General features: G+C 41.8%; 1 protein-coding gene across 7 annotated transcripts in view; it reads right to left on the reverse strand.

The window, feature by feature from the left end:
• The window catches only part of DAGLA (diacylglycerol lipase alpha), a 2305179-nt gene that overhangs the window by 617358 nt on the left and 1665613 nt on the right, over positions 1-22208 (reverse strand). For all 7 annotated transcript variants that reach the window (XM_044059505.1, XM_044059506.1, XM_044059501.1 and 4 more), the window contains one exon: positions 2504-2642. In XM_044059505.1, coding sequence (XP_043915440.1) covers positions 2504-2642 — 139 coding nt within the window. The remainder of the gene's footprint in view (positions 1-2503; positions 2643-22208) is intronic.

The following is a 22208-nucleotide window of genomic DNA, read 5'->3' on the forward strand; positions in this document are numbered from 1 at the left end:
ATAAGTGTGCACACCCTTAAACTAATACTTTGCTGAAGCACCTTTTGATTTAATTACAGTGTATAAATAAAAGTGTACACACTTTTTATATCCACTGTATTAGGTCAATACCCTCCATCCATTCATTTAAAACCACTCCGAAAGACTTCCTAGTTCAAATCTGGCCCTGTTCTTGCTTAGCCCAAAGATAAACTATATCCCTAAATATGACCAAGTACCTATTCACACCTTATATCTCCTTACTCTGCCTTCTTCCCTCACTTCCTTACTTCCATCAAATTTTCTCCCGACTCCTTTCTAAATATGCCATAACCCTGTTTTTTTTCTTTCACTTCATATTGCAATCCCTGTATGTATTATATTAACTCAATTTTAATTTCTCTCTAGCCTAAAATTTCTCTAAATATTAAACTAATATCTCTTAACCATCATTTTCACATTATGTTCAATTTGGTCTAATTATTGAAACTGAAAATGCTTTTGAATTTTTTCTAAAGATTGTAAAATTAATGTTCTTAAAATGTTTTGTAATACTTCAGAGCTTTTCTCTCATTGCCCATGCTGAAAAATGGTACCTACCCAGTCAGACTTTCCCAGTAATCAAATGTCAATAAATAATTAAAAAATAAATAAGGGTGAGTTTTCTGCAGAGATGGAGTAAATATAGGGTAAAAAAAAAATCTGTCGCTCCAGTATCTTTTGTCTATATGTTGGTGGAGATTTACATCCTTAGAACTAGTGTTTATAAAATTGTTTGTCATACAGAGATGTAAGAGATCAGTAAGAGCTAGGGCCTTAATAAAATGGAATGCAAGATATAAATTTCCATGTAAGACTCTATAACATATACAGCATAGATTTAGGGTTTTAATCTGAATGAGACACTTTTAGATATCAAATATGACAAGTAGTAGGCCTTCCTGACTTCTGATGATACATGCTGGTGAAAACAGAGGGGGCTGTTGACCACGATGGAAAGATCCCAGATTCTTCTGTCAGTTTGGAGTGGAGTACTATGTACATTATAAGATGGAGATCATAGTTTTTTGCCAAACGTGACAATACTAAACTTTTTTGCACTTAGTTTTACCTCTTTTCAGTACACCACTGGGTTGTGAATATTACCTCTGGCTCTAGTGACATATCAAAGACATTTGGACAGTAACACCCAACTTGCTGTCATTAGCAAATGTTGTTAGCCATACATCTGGGTTTACACTTTGGAGGTCAGACAACTATATGCCAAACAGAAAGAGTATCAGCACCAGTCTCTAAAGTATATTGACAGCTACTTCCTTGCATTCTTAAGTGGCACCTCCAAGTTTAACTTCATGTTTTATATCTTTTGGCCAACAGCTATCCAGCTTAACAATGAAGACATGATTTCCCTTTAAAAACCCAAACTGCTTATGATCTAGATGAATGAGGTCTTTGATATCACAGTTTATGAAGTCAGGATGTGTTCCATTGCATTGCAAATTACACTATTTAGACTGCTGGATGTATAGTTCCTGGGGTCTGTGTTGGACCCCCATTACGAAGGGGATCACAACATAGTTCAGGAACATACCATGTGACTAAGTTTAGGTTAAACAAGTTCAGTAGGGATCCCCCAAGGGTATGTTTGTCACTACTTGTTAGGCATCCAAGTAAGTTGTCCAGACTCACTTGAGTGATATTTTTGGCTTTTAAGAGCAAAGTTAAAACAAATTCCTTTGTGATCTTAGGGGTTGTCAGTGATTCAGAGATTTGTAGAATTTTGATGACTGTTTCCAGGGTAAAGTTTGCACAAAACTTATCTGCAAGTCTATTAACTATGCCCTTTGCGACTGACTGCCATTTTCAGTTAGTTCAGAACAGTGCTGGGTACTGTTTCTTTATGGGAGCTTTTAGTTCTTTACTAATCCTTTAGACAGAGTCTTTTATGAGGGTAGATTTAGATTCATTATAACTTCACAAGCTTTTTCCCTTTGCTTACAGAGCTTATTTACACTGGCGGAACATGAGAGGGGTTTTTGTTCTTGAATTTCCAATATACGGGATTCAGTAGGGATTACTAGATGAAAGGATTTTTCTTTTTGGGAGAAGGAATCTGTTGCATAAACAGCAACTAAGGCAGCATGGGGTTTGATGATATCCCAAATAAATTATTAGAGCTTATCATATAGTTTGATTAACTTTTCTCTTTTGAAGTTCTTAGATTCAGATGGTAGTTGTACTGCAACAGACACCACAAATGAAATAACTATATTTTCACAGCATATCCAGACTTGAAAGACAACTGAATTTAATCAGTACACTGTACATTATCAGAAGAAATGTTTCTCAGTAAGTATGTCACAATTCTACTTAAATTTAGCTCATCATGAATTTGTCACCATTAAGTTTTATGCTTCCCAAAGATCTTAGAAAAGAGATGAACACAATTTAGCTCTATGGCTGTCCACAGTATTGACTTAAAAAAAAAAAAAAAAAGGGTTTTACTTAAGACAGGGGTGCTTACCGTAAGTTGTACGTTCTTAGGTTGCGCTGCCGTCGTTTAGTGGCACGAAGTTTGACAAATGTTCGTCCAGTGGGATCAAAGACACACAATACAGTGATGCATACACTGAGAATTACAACCCAGTTGCAAGCAACCATTCCTACAAAAAAAAAAAGAAAAAAGTCATACAAAGAGCATTGGAATATATCAATGCTATTTTTTTTTTCTACACAAGGTAACAAACTAGTTAAAGTCATGTATATACACATTTGGAAACAAGCTTGTATGAGGATATAAATTAACATTTAACAAGTCGTGAAACCGAAAATCATATTATACAACCAAAGCTACATATACAATATACATATAAATATTTTATATAAGGATGGCTAAAGGGCAAAACAACTGCCTCACCTAGGCCATTCAGACCATTTGTCCATACTCTTGACTCCAGCATACATTCCTGTTGGGAGAAAAGACCAGATTACTACAAAGATGGTTAAAATATGGCCGGAAGACGCACTCTTGCAGCTACAAGACTGCTTTGAAAGAACTGGAACATTTTCAAGGATCAGGATCTGAAAGAGTGCACATCACTGGTACACTGCTACATAAAAACCTGTGCTTACAATGTCACTGTCAGCAAGCACAATCGTGTGTACCCTAATCAGAAACTCTGGATGATGAGGGAGGTCAGTTCTTCTCAAGCACCGTAATACAGCCTTCAGGTCAAGCAACAGAGTCCTTTACAGTATGGCTAGAGCCAACTTAAAGAAAGCCATCAGAGAGGCTAAAGTGGTCTATAAAAGGAAGATAGAGGACCTACAACATCTATGCAAGGTATTCAGCACATCACCAATCATAAAACCAGTAAAAGTATGGCCATTGATAGAGATGCCTTGATAGCAGAAGAAATTATTTCTTCACCCACTTTGAAGTGGAAACAATAGAGACAGTCAAACCTAGGCACCAGCAGATAGGCCACAGCAGTCTCATGTCATCTATACCAGCCTCCTACAACCACACCTTCACAATACAAGAGCATGATGCAAGATGTGTGCTCAAAGTGAAAAATCCAAGAAAGGCTGATGCCCCTGATGGAGTGACAGGATGGGTGCTGAAAGAATGCGTGGACTAGCTCTGTGGGGTCTTCACAAAAATCTTTAACCTGTCTCTATCTAAGTCTACTATTGCATTCTGTCTGAAGTCAATTATGATCATTCCACTGCCAAAGAAACCTATCATCAGTAGTCTCAACAACTACCGTCCAGTGGCACTTACTCCAGTCATCATGAAGTGTTTTGAACAACAGCTTCTGCAACACATCTTGGACAGTCTCCCAGTTATCTCGGATACACACCAGTATGCTTACAGAGCAAGTAGGTCTACGGAAGATGCCATCTCTACTACCTTACACACTGTACTTTGTTATCTTTAGCAGTAGGGGGTTATGTGAGGATGCTCTTTGTAGACTTTAGTTCTACTTTTAACACAGTTATCCCAGACAGACTGCTCACTAAACTCGCTGGCCTAGGATTTTTAGAACCTACTTGCTCTTGGATTAAAGACTTTTTGACTAACCATCCTCAGATGATCAGACTAGGCCCGTACCTTTCCTCCACTCTCAAACTAAACACTAGTGTCAACACAAGGCTGTGTGCTGAGCTGCCTTCTGTATACTCTACACCCATGACTCTGACCCCTCTAATTCTGCTAATACCATCATTACATTTGCAGACGACGCCACAGTGGTTGGAAATATTTCATGATGAGACAAGACCACATATAGGGATGAAGTTCAAAGGCTGACTGCATGGTGTACAGAGAACAACCTTGCCCTGAACTAAAGCAGTGAATATAATAACAGAGATAAAACAACTGGAAATTAGATCTTTAGAAAAGGGTAGGAGCAAACTAAATAGTAAAAAATGGGAATTGTGGGAACAATACATAACAGGGAGGAATGAGGTTTAAAAGAAGGCAGGAGTTAAATGAGCTATGAAATGTTTGACTGAAAATGACAGGGTAGATTTCAAGTGATGTCCACTGTTTGCAACTGGAAGTGGTTTGTGATGTAAAATATTTGCAACTAGGATTACCTCCATGTGGTTTGTTTTCTTTGTATAAATGTATGATGGCTTATGTCAAAAGTTATGGTTTAATAAAGATGTTTCTTGTTTAAAAACAGGGAGCAGGAATTGAATATTTTATGTAATGTTGCTCAGGTGATATGATATATAGCAATATATGTGAAGCATAATGTTTATTAATGTTAATTTGTTAACACACTCTAATTACTTTTGCATAAATGTAAATTTGCCTATGTCACGAGTGATAATTCAATAAAGGAGTTTAAAAAAAAAGCACAAAAGAACTCGTAATATATTTCCAGAGGAACGACGCAGATCACAACCTAATATATGTCAATGGAGACTATGTGGAAATGGTTCCTGCCTTCAAGTTTCTAGGTGTACATGTGGCAGAAGACTTCTTGGTCTATAAACTCCAACCACCAGGCAGTCTATTGTTAGAACTTATTTCCTACCCACCATTCTGTATACATCTCCCATTTTCACAAACCTGACAAAAAATCTACCCAGCCAAATTAGAGACCTGCTACCATAAAACTGCAAAGTTTGCCACAAACCTCCCTAACAGAACTCATCACTGCACAGCACTAAGACTACTAAATTGGCTAGAATTACCAAATCTGCTCTCACTCAACTAGTTTACAATAGCTCACACCATTGTTCACCAACACAACAACTGCCCATCCCTCAGGAATCTAGTACAGCCATACATTACCAACTGGACACTGTGATCCTCCGATAAAATACTTTTAAAAGTCACCAAAGTAAACAATAGTTTTGGAGAGACTGTTTTCACACCAGATAGCAAAAACTTGGAATGAAATACCCCAGCTTATACAAAACTCTACCACAACATCCAATTTCAAATTCCATCTCAAGGAATACCTAAAAAACAATTGTCTCTGCTCCCTGCTCCAGTCCTGGGTGATCTTCATTTCATCCTAATTTATACTTACAGTCTCCTTATTTTCTCCCTTAGCACCGCCACACACCAATCACCATCAATTGCTCCTTGTATTTAATCTATACCGTCTGACTTTTAACAGCCTAACCGTGCTCAGCTCCCAATTAGTCTGAGTATTTTTTGTTGTATAATGTTATATGTATGTATCCTTCAAATTACTTGGCTTGGGTTTACAGCTTTGGAATGCATATTATACTAAATTTGTGAACTTTTTGTTAAGATGGCCAATGAGGATCTGTATTTTTCTCATACCTAGAATACTTTTATCTCAATCTAAAAAGATTTTTATTGTTACTATCTGTTATGTCACATTCTATTCCATGTGTATGTATTTCTCTGTATAGCTGTGGAGCTCATCTCCCTAGGCCTCCGATGAAAATGGGCCACTGGCCCAGTTGGACCTTCCCGGTAAACAAATGTAAAATAAATAAACACCACAGAGGCAGTCAAGAAGGCACAACAGAGACTCCATTTCCTCAGAGTCTGCAGGAAAAACAACCTGCAGGAGAAGTTACTGGTGTCTTTTTAGCCCTTGTTTTATTGAAAGTGTGCTGACATACTGCATTTCCCCGTGGTATACCAACAGCTCGATAGCGGACAGGGTGACCCTTCAAAGGAACACTAACTCTGCCCAGAAAATCACTGGCTGCTCACTGCCCTCTTTGGAGGAACTATTCAGTTCTCATTGTCTCAGTAGGGCAATCGACATCTTGAAAGATCCTTCTCACCCCAGACATCACCAGTTTGAGCTCCTGTCTTCTGGAAGATGGTTCAGGTCCATTCTATCTTGGACAAACAAACTTAAAAACAGTTTCTATCCCAGACCCATACATGAACTGAACAATGCTAAATACACTGAGTATAGATAATAGCCATTTGCACTATAAAGTATATGTTCACATTTCTGTGCACCTTACTTTATTCCTTCCATGTGTAAAATACCCAAGTGCAACAACTTTACTGCACTGCATTGCATTATATTGTATTGCTTGATATTGTACTCTCTTATTTATTCATATTCATTATATGTATGGCTGCAGAGAGCACCCCAGCCTTAGCAGGTTACTCATCCTATCATTCATTCAGACTCCAAACCATGGGCAGCAAAACAAAAGGTGGCGGAGTTGCAATATATATATATATATATATATATATATAAGACATACACACCTCTAGGCTGGTCAAACAGTATGATGCACAGGAAGCACTCCATGTGCGGTTAACAATTGACAATACCCCTATTCAAATCATAGCTAGCTATAGGCCTCCAACTCTGACTCAAGATACCCACTCCACCTATCTGGACCTCTTCGAATTTATCAAGATTCAAACCTTTACCCTGATCCTGGGTGACTAACTATTCAACCACAGATTGGAAGAAATACTCTTTCCAAAAACACAAATGCCCAGAGATTCCTTGAATTCGTCAATGCAAATGGCTTGGACCAGTTAGTCGACACCCCCACAAGAGGTGAAAATATCTTGGACTTGGTATTAACCAACATGAGTAACCATTGCAGCATCCCTACAGTGCCATCATCCCTGGTAAGATTCGACCATAAAGCAGTGACTTTCAAAGTCACCACCTCCCCCAACCCAACCCCCTCCCCCCCCCCCCCACAGCTAGGGTCAAACAAAAAAACTTCTCCAAAGCTGATTACAACCTCCTGAGGGAACATATAAACAGCTTCACAGTCCCCTCCCCCTTCATATGAACTGGCACATATGTCTAAACCTACACCAAAGTACTATACGAGCATTTATATAGCTGCATAGAATCAGGAATACCAGGCAGTACAAAATCTTTGTCCTCAAGGAAGAGTAAACCTGTCTGGTGGACATCTGCAATAAATAAAATCTACAATAAAAGGAAAAAATTGCTGACCAGGACCAAAAAAGAGCAGATGTCTAATTGGAAGCAATCTCTCCTTAGCCAGAACAAGCATATAAGAACACTAGTGAAATCTTCCAAAGCAAACTTTGAGCCCAAACTAGCCAAATCTACTAAAGACAATCATAAGGCCTTCTTCACATATGTCCACAATCTCAAGGGAAGCACCCAGATCTGCTCAGAACTGGTGGTGAAGGACACAACATACACAAATGCTGTAGATATAGCCAACCTGCTGGTGGACAGGTTCAGTGAAAACTTCACTCCTCTGTCCCCCTCACCAGTAAAACAGGACATCTCCAGTACCTGCCCCCCCCACCCTCATCTCTAGGGAGCAAGTCATCACTGCCCTCTCAAAGGCAAAAAATACAGCCTCCATGGGACCCAATAACATCCCAGGCTGCATCCTACATGAACACAGGCAGGAGCTTGCAGCACCATTAGGCACCCTATTCAACCAAAGCTTGAGTACTACTTTGTCCCAGCCGAGTGGGGGACAGCTACAGTCATCCCTTTGCACAAAGGTGGAGCATCCACCGATCCAGGAAATTATAGACCTATCAGCCTAACTAGCCTGATCTGCAAGGCCACTGAGCGGATTATCATGGAGCTCATTAACAAGGACACTGGCAACCTCCAGACACTTGATCCCACACAGTTTGGTTTTGTCAAGGGGAGGTCATGCCTATTAAATTTGGTCGAAGTCTTTGAGACAGTCACCAAGGCCACAGATGAGGGGATGACAGTGCACAGTGCCTACCATGATCTGGCCAAAGCCTTCAATACTATTCTCCACTCAGGTATAATAGATAAACTCTCTCAACTAGGCATCAATCCATATGTTACCAGTAGGGTAGCAAACTAGTTCACTGATAGAACCCACCTAATCAAAATAGAGGAAGCCACCTCAAGCAGTAAGACTTGTAACAAGTGGTGTACCCCAGGGATCGGTCTTGGGGCTCTGCTGTTTGGATATACTTCTCTGAGGTGCAAGCCAAATCTAGTGGGCTATGGCTGACCAAGTTTGCAGATCATCAATTCCCCTAGTGATGTGGACATCCTCCAAGAGGGTCTCACCCAAACAAATGACTGGTGCCAGAAACGTCCTCAAACTGAATGCCAAAAAATCCATCATCATCTCTTTTGGGGAGAGTGATGTCCCCACAAACTATCACACTGATACGGTAACTAAGCACACAATCAATCGTGTGGGACTTGGGCACCCAGGTTGATAGCAAACTGACTTTTGACCACCATATTGCCTCCATTGTACGGAAAGCTTTCTACATGCCCCACCTCATTAGTAAGGGTATTTCATCCAGGGACAAGGTGGTCATAACATCCCTGCATTCTTCCTTTATAAGACTGATTATTGAGTACAATGCCAATTTCGGAATGTACCTCGCAAAGTGTATGCAGCAGCTGGAGAGACCACAGAGATTCCTCACCCGGAGAATCCAGGGCCTCAAACATCCACCCTACACAGATAGGCTAAAAGCTCTGTCCCTCTACTCAGTCCCCTACAGAATCCTCACAGGTGACCACTGTCTGGCATACAAAGCAATCTCAGACCCTGCCCTGATGGGGCTACTGCATATCTGCAAGTCAAGCTCCACTCATGTAACCTGCACACACAACCTCAACCTGGTCTGTAACATAAATAGGACTTGTTGATGGGGCAGATGTGTGTCCCAGAGACTCCCCTTTTGTGGAATAGACTCCCTCTCCACGTAAAGCAGAGCACCTTATTAAGCCTTTTTAAGTGCAACCTGGACAACTGGATGGGGAACAGAAAATACACCCCTGGGATTCCACCTGTGTCCCTGCTGGACAGTGGCATAGGGTGCTGACTTGTTGGAACATGGGCTAAATTTTGGCTAGGCTTGTAAGGGCCTCGGGGCCAATAGCCTAGTAACTTCCTATGAACCTTTGGAGGATTGCTAAAAACTTTGTTGTACTTGTGCAATGACAAAAAAGGAATCTTATCTTATCTGCAACTACAGTAACACAGTACAATGTTTCATGTCAGGTTTCAAAGAAAAGTATACTGTACTACAATGCTAAATATGTAGCCACATAGCTGAGACTGCATCCTGACACTCAGTGTGCAGTCTAGGGGATTTAAAAAAAAAAGAAGTTGTGTACTTCACCATAACGTTCCATGTTTGTTGTCCATCTCACCATTCATTCTTACTTGGATGGGTTAGGAGCATCTTGGGCTCCGAATTGGCCGAATACACAGCTGGACGTCTCAAACTTGGCTCGTGGTAGGTAGGTATCACATGGTGCAGTGGTGCAACTCTCTAGATCTTGTTTGCTGCTACCTTACTAATGAGTAATAAAAATATATATAAGACCCCATATCAAGGAGAAACAAACTGAGTCAAGGAGCTCCTATAAGGAGGAAAGATAACCACCAAGTCCTCTAGGAGTCCTCGGATGGGGGAAGGAGGGAGGGGTCGTAAGAATGAATGGCGAGATGGACAACAAAAATGGAACGTTATGGTGAGTACATAACTTCTTTATGTTATGTTGTCCTATCTCTACTTCATTTTACTTGGATGGGACAGTGTCCCTGGCACCTTTTCCCAGTATGGCTCATGACAGTACACCTTTGAGCACAGTGGAACCAAAAGAGGCCCTGTCCCTGGAGGCCAAATTAACTTTGTAATGAGTAATAAACGTATGAGGATTGGCCCATGTAGCTGCAGCACAAACACTGCCTATAGACATTCTGGCCTGAAATGCAGATGACATAGCTAATGCTCTGGTCACATGATCCCTGATTTTGAATGGCAGTTTATTGGAGGTATAGATAAAGGTGATATAATTTGAGAGCCAGTTAGAAAGGGTAACTTTAGAAACTGCCATACCATTTTTTTGCCTCAGAGAAGATGAATAATTTGTCAGATTTCCTGAAATCTTTGGTTTTATGCAAATAGAATCTGAGCTGTCTACGCACGTCTAACTGATGGAGTCTATACTCTGCCTTGTTGCTACGGTTGGGGAAGAACACCGGGAGTTCAATGGATTGATTGATATTGGCTTGAGAGCAAACCTTAGGTACAAAGGATGGATTGGTTTGTAATGATACCCTGTCCTTCTGAAAGATCAGATATGGAGGTCTAATTGACCGTGCTTGCAACTCTGAGATCCTTGTATTAGACGTTACTGCTACTAGAAAAATGGTCTTCCAGGACAGAAATTTGAGGTCACAGGATGAAGGCTCGAATGGAGGTAACGTAAGTTGAGATAGGAAATCTCAAGGAGGAAGTGGTTACTTAAAAGGAGGTCTCATAAAGGAAGCACCTTTTAAAAATGTTTTACACAACCTGTGTGACATTAAATTAGGAGAATGGTCACCAATGTGAAAATTTGAAATTGCAGCCAGCTGGACTCTAATAGTTGCTGCAGCAGCACCTTGCTGAAAAAGTTCAGCCAGAAATCCGAGAATGGATTGAACAGACGCAGAAAAAGGGTCAATATTTATATTCTGAGCCCAGTGAGAAAATCTTTTCCACTTACTAGTATATAGTCTTCTAGTAGAAACTTTATGAGAAGACATCAGTATGGGTTTTACTGCTGGAGTAACGTTCTGAAGCCTAACTAAATGGGTAGTGGAGCAGCCGTGCTGTCAAGTTGAGGGTGTGGAGAGAAGGATGAAGTGCACCTGACATATGTGTCAGCAGGTCTGGAACTTGGTCCAGAATCCAAGGCTTCTCCTGAAGATGAGGCCAAAGGATGAGGAACCAAATCTGTTGAGACCAATGTGGGGCAATGAGAATCATCCTGGAGGAAAGGCATAAAGAAGTCCTGAAGCCCAATACTGAACAAGTGCGTCTCTCGGTGTCTCCCTCAGTGGGGGAATTAGGGCAAAGTAACTGCTGCACTTAGCATTCATGGGAGTGGCGAAAAGATCACAGCAAGGCTGACCCCATTTCCAGAAGATCTCTTCCGCTATGCTCTGGTTCTGAGACCACTTGTGAGGCAGCAATATTGGCCTGCTGAGCTTGGTGGCTATCAAGTTGGATTTCCCCGGGATGTGCATTGCTCCAAGAAAGTGCTGGGAAAAATTGCCCATTGCCAAACTCTCAGGGCCTCATGACAAAGTGGGTATGATTTGGTTCCTCCTTGTTTGTTTATGTACCAAACCACTGACATATTGCCTGACTGTATAGGAATCGCCCCTAGTGGAAGAGAGTCGTGGAGTGCTTTGCAATGCCAGAAGCACTGCTCTCATCTCTAGAACATTGATATGCAAGTGGGCCTCATGTTCCTGCCATATACCTTGGACCGTCCTTCCCAGATAATGTCCCCCACCCTAACTGGGAAGCATCCGTGGTCACTGTAGCAACAGGTTGCTGTGGAATAAAGGGTCTCCCGATGGTTACTTGGTTGGACTGGAACCACCACCATAGGTTCTTCTTGCATGACTCCATTATTCTGATCAAGTGGGATATCAGGAGTTCTTGAAGTGACCACTGGGAGAACAGGAGCTTTTGAAGGATTCTCATGTGCATTCTGGTGAGAAGAACTAGTGTTGTGGTTGAAGCCATTGTCCCTAGGAGTTTCAGAACTACTTTTGCCTTTACCTTGTCCTTGGGAAGAAGGAGAAGTAACTACTGCCTGAGGGTTGAAATTCTGTTGGCTGGAAGATGTGCCATCATGAAAACAGTGCTTACGTTTGCACCTATTAAGGTAACATGTTGACAGGGCAACATTGTAGTTGACTGTTATGCCTAAATGAGCAGAAATGTCCAAAGTCACATCCCTTGGCTTGCTGGAGTTGATGCTTGGTGGTGGCAGTTAGGAGCCAGTCGTCCAGATATGGAAACACTTGGAATCCCAGATGCCTCAAGTGAGCCGTGACTACTGCCATGCATTTGGTGAACACTCTGGGGGCTGTAGTGAGACCAAAAGGCAGAGCTCGGAACTGATAATGACTGGCTCCCAGCTGGAAGCATAAGTGACTCCTCGATGCTCTGTCCATTTTTCTGTGGCAGTACGCATCTTGGAGGTCTACTGAGCTCATCCAATCATCTTTCCCTAAGAAGGGAAGTATTGACTGCAGTGTCACCATTCGGAACTTTGACTTTTTGACAGATTCATTTAACTTGTGGAGATCCAATATGGGTCCCCAGTCCCCTGTTCTTTTTGGCACCAAAAAGAATCTTGAGTAAGCTCCGAATCCTGTTTGGTCTGCGGGGACTTCTTGGATGACTCTTTTATCAAGCAACTTTTGGATTTCTATAGTTGCTTGTTCCCGTAGATTGGGTGGAACATCTGGGATTGTTCTGATTTCTGGGACAGGGTGGCAAAAAGGAATGGAATATCCTCTGGATATTATGCTTCGTACCCACTTGTCTCTTGTGATAGCTTGCCAGGCTTCTGAGTACAAAGACAAACGTCCCCCAACTGCCTCCAGAGAAGAGCAGATGGACCTCCTTTCAGGATCGCTGACAGGAACGTCCACAAAAGGAATCATGGTCGCCCTGGTTTTGTGGACCCCCTCTGCCTCTAGGACAACGTTGACCATTGTTACTTCCCCCTCTGCTCCTGGGGAAAGATTCCCCTCATGTGTCTTGGAAAGCTCCCTGGGATCTTTTGAACCACATTTTCCAACTCTTCTGACCTTTAGGGTAAGGCTGTGAAGTTATGGAATAACGTACTCCAATGGCAGAGAGAGTTTTCCCTTCCTGCTTGCATCTGATGAGTGTGTCCTTTGCTTTGGGTCCAAACAGAGAGGAAGCATCAAAGGGGGCATTAGTAAAGGTAGACAATGGGCTCTGCAAAATTTCACAAGAGCATCCAGGAGTGTCTCCTCAAGGAAACTCCTGAACCCGCTGCCCTGCTCGCTCCATCCACTGCATAAGATATCAGTCTCATGGAGGAGTTGATGATAGAATTTAAGGTGGATAGTTGAGAGGAAACTTTCTCATTTACCCCTGCAGCTAATGCACCTTGTAGAGTATCTCCTAGCACTTTCAGGGGATTCCTTTGTAGCCTTGTAAAGTGAGTGAGGTACTTCAGCGATCGGAGTGTAAAAGTCGCTGATGAAAAGACATGCTTACTGTATCTGTCCATCATTCGAGAATCCTTGTTCAGAGAATGAACAGATGAGGATGTCTCAGAAAGTTCCTTCTTGGTGGCTGCCGCCACCACCATAGCATCTACAGGTACACCCTTTGTGAGAAAATCTTTTCTGGTAGGGGCTGACTAAAACCTGCTTGGCCTCCGAGGGACTGGCTCCATAGTGTCAGGTGACTCCCATGCCTTTTGACTGACCAAGTCCATTAATTTACCAAAAGACAGAGACACCCAGGAGGCTGAAGGTTGAGATCCAAAGGCCTTCAGGTACACTGACTCCTCATCAGAAGGGGTGATGGTTTTTTAGCCACCTCTCTGCCTAAAGATCCCCAGGATATCTGCAAATGAGATATCACCAGAGGACGACAGTGAGTACCCTTCCGACTCCTCGAGGTCAGTATCTGAGGTGATGGACTCATCAGGGGAATCTATATGCTTTCTCTTACAAGTTCTCTTCCGAGGGGGCTCCTCAGAAGGGTATTCTGGGGAGGCCTCAGAAGAGAGGGGTTCACCCAATGGGGGATCCTGATGCTCTGGATCTCTGCTGTCCCGTGGATGGGTTAGTGCAGAGACAGTAGCCAGTGCCTTGGGGGGGGGATGAATGCCGGTATCCCTATGTAGAGCTATAGAAGGGGACAGCACACTCCTCATCAGCTCAAAAGCAGATCCCACTGGTTCTAAGGATGTCCCCAGCTCTGAGGAGATTGAGGGCACCCCCAGCTCCAGGGAGATTGGCTCCGAGGCTGATGTGGGAGCCAAGCTCACCCGAGCCAACGCACCGAGGGGTAGACTTGGAATAAGGCCCAAGGGTCCCCCTCCAGGGCTGGCTGTAGAACCCCCACACCCAGACACTCTGGTCGGCGCCAAGAGAGTCGGAGCAGATGTTGGTTCTGCAATCTCCGAATGGGGGTCCCAGAAACGATGGTTCTACAGTAAGTGGTACCAGGCACTGCGGCTCTGAGGGTCCAGCTTGGCTCGGAGGAGGAACAACAGTGGATGCAATAATCTTGCAATAGTCTTGGGAGGCTCTGAGACATGATGGGTCTGAGCCGAGAACAATTTGGCCAGTGCCGGCAACTTCAGGAGTCTGCGCATCACCCGCTCCATGTCATCATCAGATAGGCTGCAAGTGGACCTGGAGGATAGCGAAAGAGAATGAGATCTCTCCAAAATTGGAGATCTCAAAGTAGGGGAGACCACTGGAATGTCAATGGACCGGCTCTGAGACATGTTATCTTGTGGCTCTGAAGACCTTGGGGCCAAAGAACCAGGCTTGTCGACAATGATGACCTCTGTCGGTTTAGAGGGCTGTGGAGCTGAGGAGGCAGATGGTTTAGAAAGTTTTGACAATTTTTCTGGAGGCTCCAACTGAGCCAAAGAGACAGGTGATGGCCTTTTGGATGGCTTGTCCTTCTTTGAAGAAGAGGACGACAAAGAAGAAGAAGCACACTCTGTACAGCTTCCTCAAAGGTTGGCTTTATTAGACCCTTGAGAATCAATTTGTTTCTCCTCTCCTGCAACACACGTGCATTAAAGGAGTGGCAGAAAGTACAATCCTCCTGTAAATGAAGAGCCCCTAGACAGTATATGCAAATGACATGTCTGTCTGTGATTTGACATTTTCTGTGTGCATTTCTGACATTCTTAAAGCCCAAAGGCTTATGCTCTCTCTCTACAGTCTTTAGGCATGATAGAGAAAGTTCTCAAAAGGATTACAAAGGCAACTAAATCACAACACTGATATATAACACACTCTAATCTAATAAAAACTGCACATCTAAGTGTAAGATAAATTATTAAAGTAACTAATTCTGACAAGGAGGAGAGCACTAGGACCTCTAACTTAAACGGACCTAGATACCAAGGAATAACAGACACACACACACACACACACACACACACACACACACACACACACACACACACACACACACACACACACACACACACACACACAGACACTAATACTACCAAGCCCTCTAACTAAAATGAGTGATTAGCTCTCTAATTTAAATGAGCTAAATGACCAACTAACTAACTAATACCAAGAGTATACTAAACAACACACCACTACAATAAACTATGGGATACAATAAGGCCTGCAAAAAAACGACGGCCCAACAACAGCAACCAACAGCAGAAAGAAATAAAGTAAGCTACATGACAAATCTATCTAATTCTACAAAGACACCATAAATGTAAGAATCCTAAATTTTTAAGCTAAGTGAAAAAAAGACAAAAACTTAGCCACGGCCAAGAAGGCTCTGAATCCATCCAAGTAAGAATGAAGGCGAGATAGGACAACATAACATTACCAGTTACTGGTGTGAAATAACATTTGACACCGGCGAGTTGTATAGCAGAGTACAATATATTATTTATATGAACTTCTAGGGCAACTGGCCTGAGACGAGTAAAGTGCCTACTTAATAAAATCTTAAATATTTCAAATATCACAGTGGAATAAAATGTTCTACACATACAAAATTGAGAAGGTAATAAAACTCTGCATTCCTACATCCTAGTTACAGAAAGTGTAAACATTTTAAATCATACTAATATTAGAGAAATCTTAATATTAAACAAAACAAAGTACACTTATCAAAGGCAAAACATATGATATAAAGTTAAGAAAGGCTAATAAGTAAAGTTATGGAACAGCTAATGATCAAAATTTGGTATATGAATGTTTTATTTCCAAGCTTAATCCCTAATGATCTTCAAGAAGTTTGATCACTTTACCTATCCCCATTTGATTGCATATGGAAACTATGTATTTAGTATAATGATAGGCCTGTGTTTGTTTCCATCCTACCACAACTGATGGGTTTCAGTCAGAATGGACTTTGACCGCTTCTCCAGACTTCAGGATCTGTATATCAGTCTCCTCCACTTAGCCATACGGCCCTACTGTCTCCAACATTACCTCAGATCGAGTCTGCCTGCAATACCATGATAAAGTAATAAAAATATATCAATACAGACAGATTAGCACACGACCACATAAGGTATAGAAAGAAATCTGCTTTGGAGCTGAACGAACTTGAAATCCTTCCAAAATGGCAAACCATACCATACCATCATACCAGGAGCCAAAAAGGGAATTCTTCCATGAAAAGGAAATTCTTCAATAAAATGGAAGGGGAAAGGAGGGAGGGAGGGAGGGAGGGAAGTTGAGGAAGGATGAAAACAGACAACACAGATCTGTCATTATGGTAAGTACATGGCTTTTTTATCTAATATTGTATTTTCCATTCATTCCTCAACTGATGGGACAGAGACCAAGGGTGGTCTCATGGAAGGATGTTTCAGAGGACAGCAGAACTGAAAGCCATCCTATCTCTGAAAAGCCAATTCAATTTGTAATGGGAAATGAAGTTATGAACATTAGACCAGGTGGCAGCAGTACAAACATCATCAATTGAGATCATAGAAAAGAAGGCCGAAGTAGTAGTAACGGATCTTGTCAAGTGTGCTTTAGGCAGTTAAGTAGAGTCAAACCCTTCTCCTTATAAGCATGGGAGACGCAACTATTTAACCATCTTGCTAAGGTAACTTTTGAAACATATTGTTCCATCTTAACTTTAGAAAAGTACACAAATAGTTGGTTTGATTTCCTGAAAAGACTGATTTGATGGAGATCGGAACATAATTGTCTATACACAGCCAACAAATGGAGCATGCATTCTCCTTTATTAGAAAAATTTGGAAAGAAAACTGGTAGATTAATGCTATGATTGAGTGAAGTCTGTGTAGCTACTTTAGGCAAAAAGGAAGGGTTGGTGCCTATAGATACCCTGTCATTCTGAAATATAATATACATGGATGTTGGCAAGACAGGGCTTGGAATTCCAATACTCTCCTAGCTGAGCAACAAGGAAAAGAGTTTTCCAAGTTAGAAATTTTAAAGTCCACCTTAGCGGCAGGTTTAAATGGAGCTTGGGTTAAAGCTTGGTGTAAGACAGTCATGTGCCAAGGTGGTATTATGAACCTTAAAATGACATCTAAGGAGGAAGACACCTTTGAGGAAAGATTTACATAATCAGAGTAAATCTAGGGAAGTATAATTCTCTCCATTATGAAAATTTGAAATTGTCACCAGCTGAACTTTAATAGTGAAATAACTAGCTATGTTTGGAAAACCGAAGCTAGAAATTCTAACACTGCTGGTATAGGAGTTGAAGAGGGATATCAATTCCTCTGAGAGCCCCAAATGGAAAATCTTTTCTATTTACTTTTGCAAACTTTCCAAGTTCATAGGTCATTATTAGGCTATTGACCCAAAGGTCTTTATAAGCCTAGGTGTGTGTACCCAATATAATACTAGAGAAACTCAATATAAAAGATCTTAGTTAGCAAGGACTACCTGTACCTAGTAGGGTCATAGGTGAAAGCCCCAACAGGAATTTACAGTTTCCCATCCAGTCATCCAGGCTATGCTTAAACAGGGTCATAGATGGCCTTTGTTTTCACGTAAATTGGTAGCCTATTCCAGAGGAGTAACAACCTCTGAGAGACATATCAGTCTCTCCAGCAGGTCCTATTTATGTCGCAGGCTAGGTTAAGGTCCCTAGAGTGGGTGACCCTTGCCCCATTTGACTTGTGGATGTGTAGCATTTCCATTAGGTTTCGATCCGAGATTGTTCTGTAGGCTGCTCAAGGCTAGGGACATACCTGCCTGGGACACATATTCTTCATAGAGCTCAGTCATGTTTCTCTTCATATAGTCCAGTGAGGTACATTACAAGACATTCACACCAAATGAACTATGATGGAGTCATAATGGTGCTTGCTGTTGAGAGACTTGTGTGCTTGTATGATCTGACAGATCCTGACACTCCTTTCCCAGCCTGGTGAGCGGGACATTTGTATGTCTCAGAATTGAGTTACCTATGACTAAACAATTTGATTTAGATGTGCTTTGCCTTACGGGCTTATTTGGTGAGACAGAGGTGCTTGTGTTTTTATGTATATTGAGTGCTGTAGGTGCTGTATTGTATGTAGCATGTTTGTGTTTGGAAGGTCTCTGGTGTTTAGGTAAGTTTCTGGTGAGTACCTCCATGTATAATGGTTTATGTTTTGAGTACATGGTTTGCACAGGAGGTGTAATATGCGGGCTGACAACCTGTTCAGTGTTACTGTTCTGTGCACAAGAGAGCAACAATTCTAGATTCTTAGTGTAGATGCATCACTCACAAATTGTACTTAGGTGATTTAGGAGTAGAGAGCTGTCAATGTACATGAGGCAGTTGCTACACTGCCCCAAGATACCCATGTCAGTCAGGCTGGTAGGAGAAATTGAAGGAAACTGATCATCCATAATGCTAGCATTACATCCTATTTTCACAGTGGGGAGAAAAAAATCGAGGGGTGCAATATAACTGGGTGCTTTAAATGCGGTTTACACTAATGAAGTACTCTGTAAAGGGTCTATACTAGTGGGGATTCTCTAAACGGAATAACACTATTGTAGATTTGGTGGTTTTTGGGACTGTTTAATGATCAAAAGCGCAGCTGAGGTGCTCTTTGAGCAGCTAAGCGCAATTTAAACTCTTCTCGGTTGGATCACAGGCAGCTACTAAGGGAAAAATTATCTACTGAAGTTTTGTGTCTATAACTGCCAGTGGTTACCCCCACTATGCAGTAGTGCACAATGGTGCACACAGGTGTACTATGCGTAAACAGATGAATATAGCAGAGCAGTGGCTGGTCACCTAACTCTTTAGAGATGTGTTAAAAGAAGCACAAACTTGTGCAAATGCGGGGCTTATGTAGCAACAGTCAGCAAACTGAATTAAACAATTTAACCAATAAAAAAGCTCAAAACTGAGCCCTGTGCCAGCAACCTTCAAGCAGATGAGTCTTAACTGCCCTCTCCTGCCACAAGGGTGCAGGGGGCCCTCTCCAATAAAGATAGCCTGGTTTAGTGCTCAATTTAACAAACAGAAACAGATTCAGTAGGTCTGAATCTAGTCTATGCTACAGCAAACAAAAGTGCAAAAAGCAACAAGAACAGTTTTAAAAAAATCAGCAATATAGCAAAAATACAGTTTAAAAGTGCAAAATACAGTATACAATTGTACTTATGGTTAGCAGAATGTAACGGATTCCTTGGATTGCACAGATGAATACAGCAGAGCAGTGGCTAGTTGCCTAACTTTATGGATCTGTGTTAAAACAGTGAGCAAACTGAATTAAACAATTTAACCAATAAAAAGCTCAAAACCGAGCCCTGTGCCAGCAACCTTCAATCAGATGACTGAAGGTTAGTTTCTGAGAGGATTGAAGGTTACCTTGTGAAAAGAAGTGAGAATGTGGACCACCTGGGAAGGAAACCTGGACTGACCAGCTATCATGGGAAATGTAGGAACTGTGTCATTAGATTTAGGGCTTGAATGCCCAGATGCACTATTCCAGATGGATGAGAAAAAAGATCTAGACTTGGGACCAGCACCCAAAGGAGTGTTCCAGATGAGGCCATAGAAAGAGAAACCACAACTGATGAGGTCAGAAAGAGGCAATGTGGATGACGATGATCTTTCTTTGTAATGTTTTCTGCAGAAATTTCAGGATTAGGGGGTTGTAGGAAAAGTATATAGTAGACTGGACAGCCATTTATGAATCAGAGTGTTTCTCTGTGACTCCCCCTCTAGGGGATCAGAGCATAGGGCCTGTTGCATTTGGAATTGGTGATAAAAGCAAAAAGATTAAAGCATGGTTGGCCCCATTGACAAAAGACTTGTCTTGTTACAGTAAGACCACTTGTGAGGTAGCAGAATAGATTTGCTCAATCTTTCCACTAAGACTTTGGACGTCCCCAGTATGTGCATTGCTCTTAAAAAGCAGTTGGAAGATATCACCTACTGCCACATTTTCATTGATTCTCAAGATAACGAATAGAAACATGTTTCCCCTTGCTTGCTAATGTACTAGACTATTGACAAGTTGTCTGTCTGGACATAAATCACCCCATGAAGGGAGGACATCCTGAAAGGTATGATACACCAACAGCTGCCCTCATCTCTAAGACACTGATGTAAAGATTGGCCTCTAATGGAGACCATGTACATTGGACCATCTTTCCCATGTAATGCCCCCCCCCCCCCACACACACACCTTAGTTGGGAAGCACCCATGTTCACTGTGGGTTTGGGAGGAGAAGGGTAAATAGGTGACCCTGGGATACTTATGAAGCTTGAATCTGCCAAGCTACATGATCCCTGCAGATGTCTGTTAAGCAAATCCGAAAACTCATGGGTTGGTATCTGATGAACCATTGAACCACAAGCATCCACTGTAACACTTCTATCTAATACTATTGTCAAGAGGACCAAGGTAATGGGTACTGCCATCAACCCCAAAAGTTGTAGAGCTAGCCTGGCAGATGGCATCTGATAAGGAAGAAGCAGTAGGGCCTGGTTGCTTAGTGTGAAAAATCTAGTCTCTGCTAACTTTGCTATCTAAACAGTTGTGTTCAAGTGGGCTCCTATGGATTCCAGAGTCTGTAGTGGTAAGAATTCTGATTTGTCCTGGTTTACTGTAATTTCCAAGGTGGGAACAAAGATGGAGCAAATAGCTTCTGACCCAGACAAGAAGAGATCTGGTAGGAGCAGCAAGAAGTCAGTCATTTTTTATGGGTACATCCAGAACACTTGCAGTCTGAGATGAGCTGAAACCACTGGCATGCATTTGTTAGAAACCTCCTGGAGTGTCTGTCTATCTTGATGTGGCAGAATGTATTTGGAAGGTCTGTTGAGCACAACCAATCTTTCTTCCTCAGGAGAGGAAGGATGGACTGTACCCTGACCATTCAAAACTACATGTAGTTGATGTACAGATTTAAGTGGCTAAGGTCCAGTATTGGCCTTAGGTCCACATTCCTTTTTGGTACTAAAAGAAATCTCAAATAAATTTAGAACTCTTGCTGGTCTGGTGGGACCTCTTGGACAACTCACTTGTCTAGCAGCATTTTTATCTCTATTGCTATTGCCTTTCTTTCAGAGGGTGGAACATTAGGGAGTTTCTGTTGTGTTGGGGGAACAGTAGAAGTACATACAGAAAAAGAGGCAATCCAGTAGTCATGACATCTTCGAGAATGTTGCATTCTCTTAACAACCTGCTTGAAAGGAACATGGCATTTCTTAGCACAAGTGAATCACTGTACCTGCAGATGTCAACACCATTCTTTGTTTTGGCAGGGGAGGGAAAGCAAAAGCCAGCTTGTGTCAACGTTTGGTCACTTTATGACTAGGAGTAAAAGTAATTCACCATTCAATGACTTCCAAAAGGGTTCAAGCTGTGGTCCCCTTGTGGCTGAACTTAATTAGTGGACTGGATATAATGACATTGTTTACTTATGAACCATTCACATAATTCAGCTAATTTTGTGTGCAACTTCAAGAAAAATCATAGGAAAAGTAAAATAACTTGTGTACTTTTCTGTGATTCTGGACTGCAGAGCAGGATTCAACATTTAAATTCCTTTTATTTCTAGTACATGTGGACATTGCCATTCTCAAGAAACCATTACAGAGATTATTGCCAGTGACATACCACTGAAGCAAGACTGATTCTTTACTTACAACTTTAAAACAATGGAGATTGAACTTAAGTAACTGCCACAAACCACAATATGACACTGTTGCAGAATGCAGGCACATACAACATGTATAAATGTTAGGGTGTGTGCAATGT

The sequence above is a fragment of the Protopterus annectens genome, chromosome 17.part0 (assembly GCF_019279795.1).
Source record: "Protopterus annectens isolate FY-2018-M chromosome 17.part0, PAN1.0, whole genome shotgun sequence".
In the NCBI taxonomy this organism is placed as follows: Eukaryota; Metazoa; Chordata; order Ceratodontiformes; family Protopteridae; genus Protopterus; species Protopterus annectens.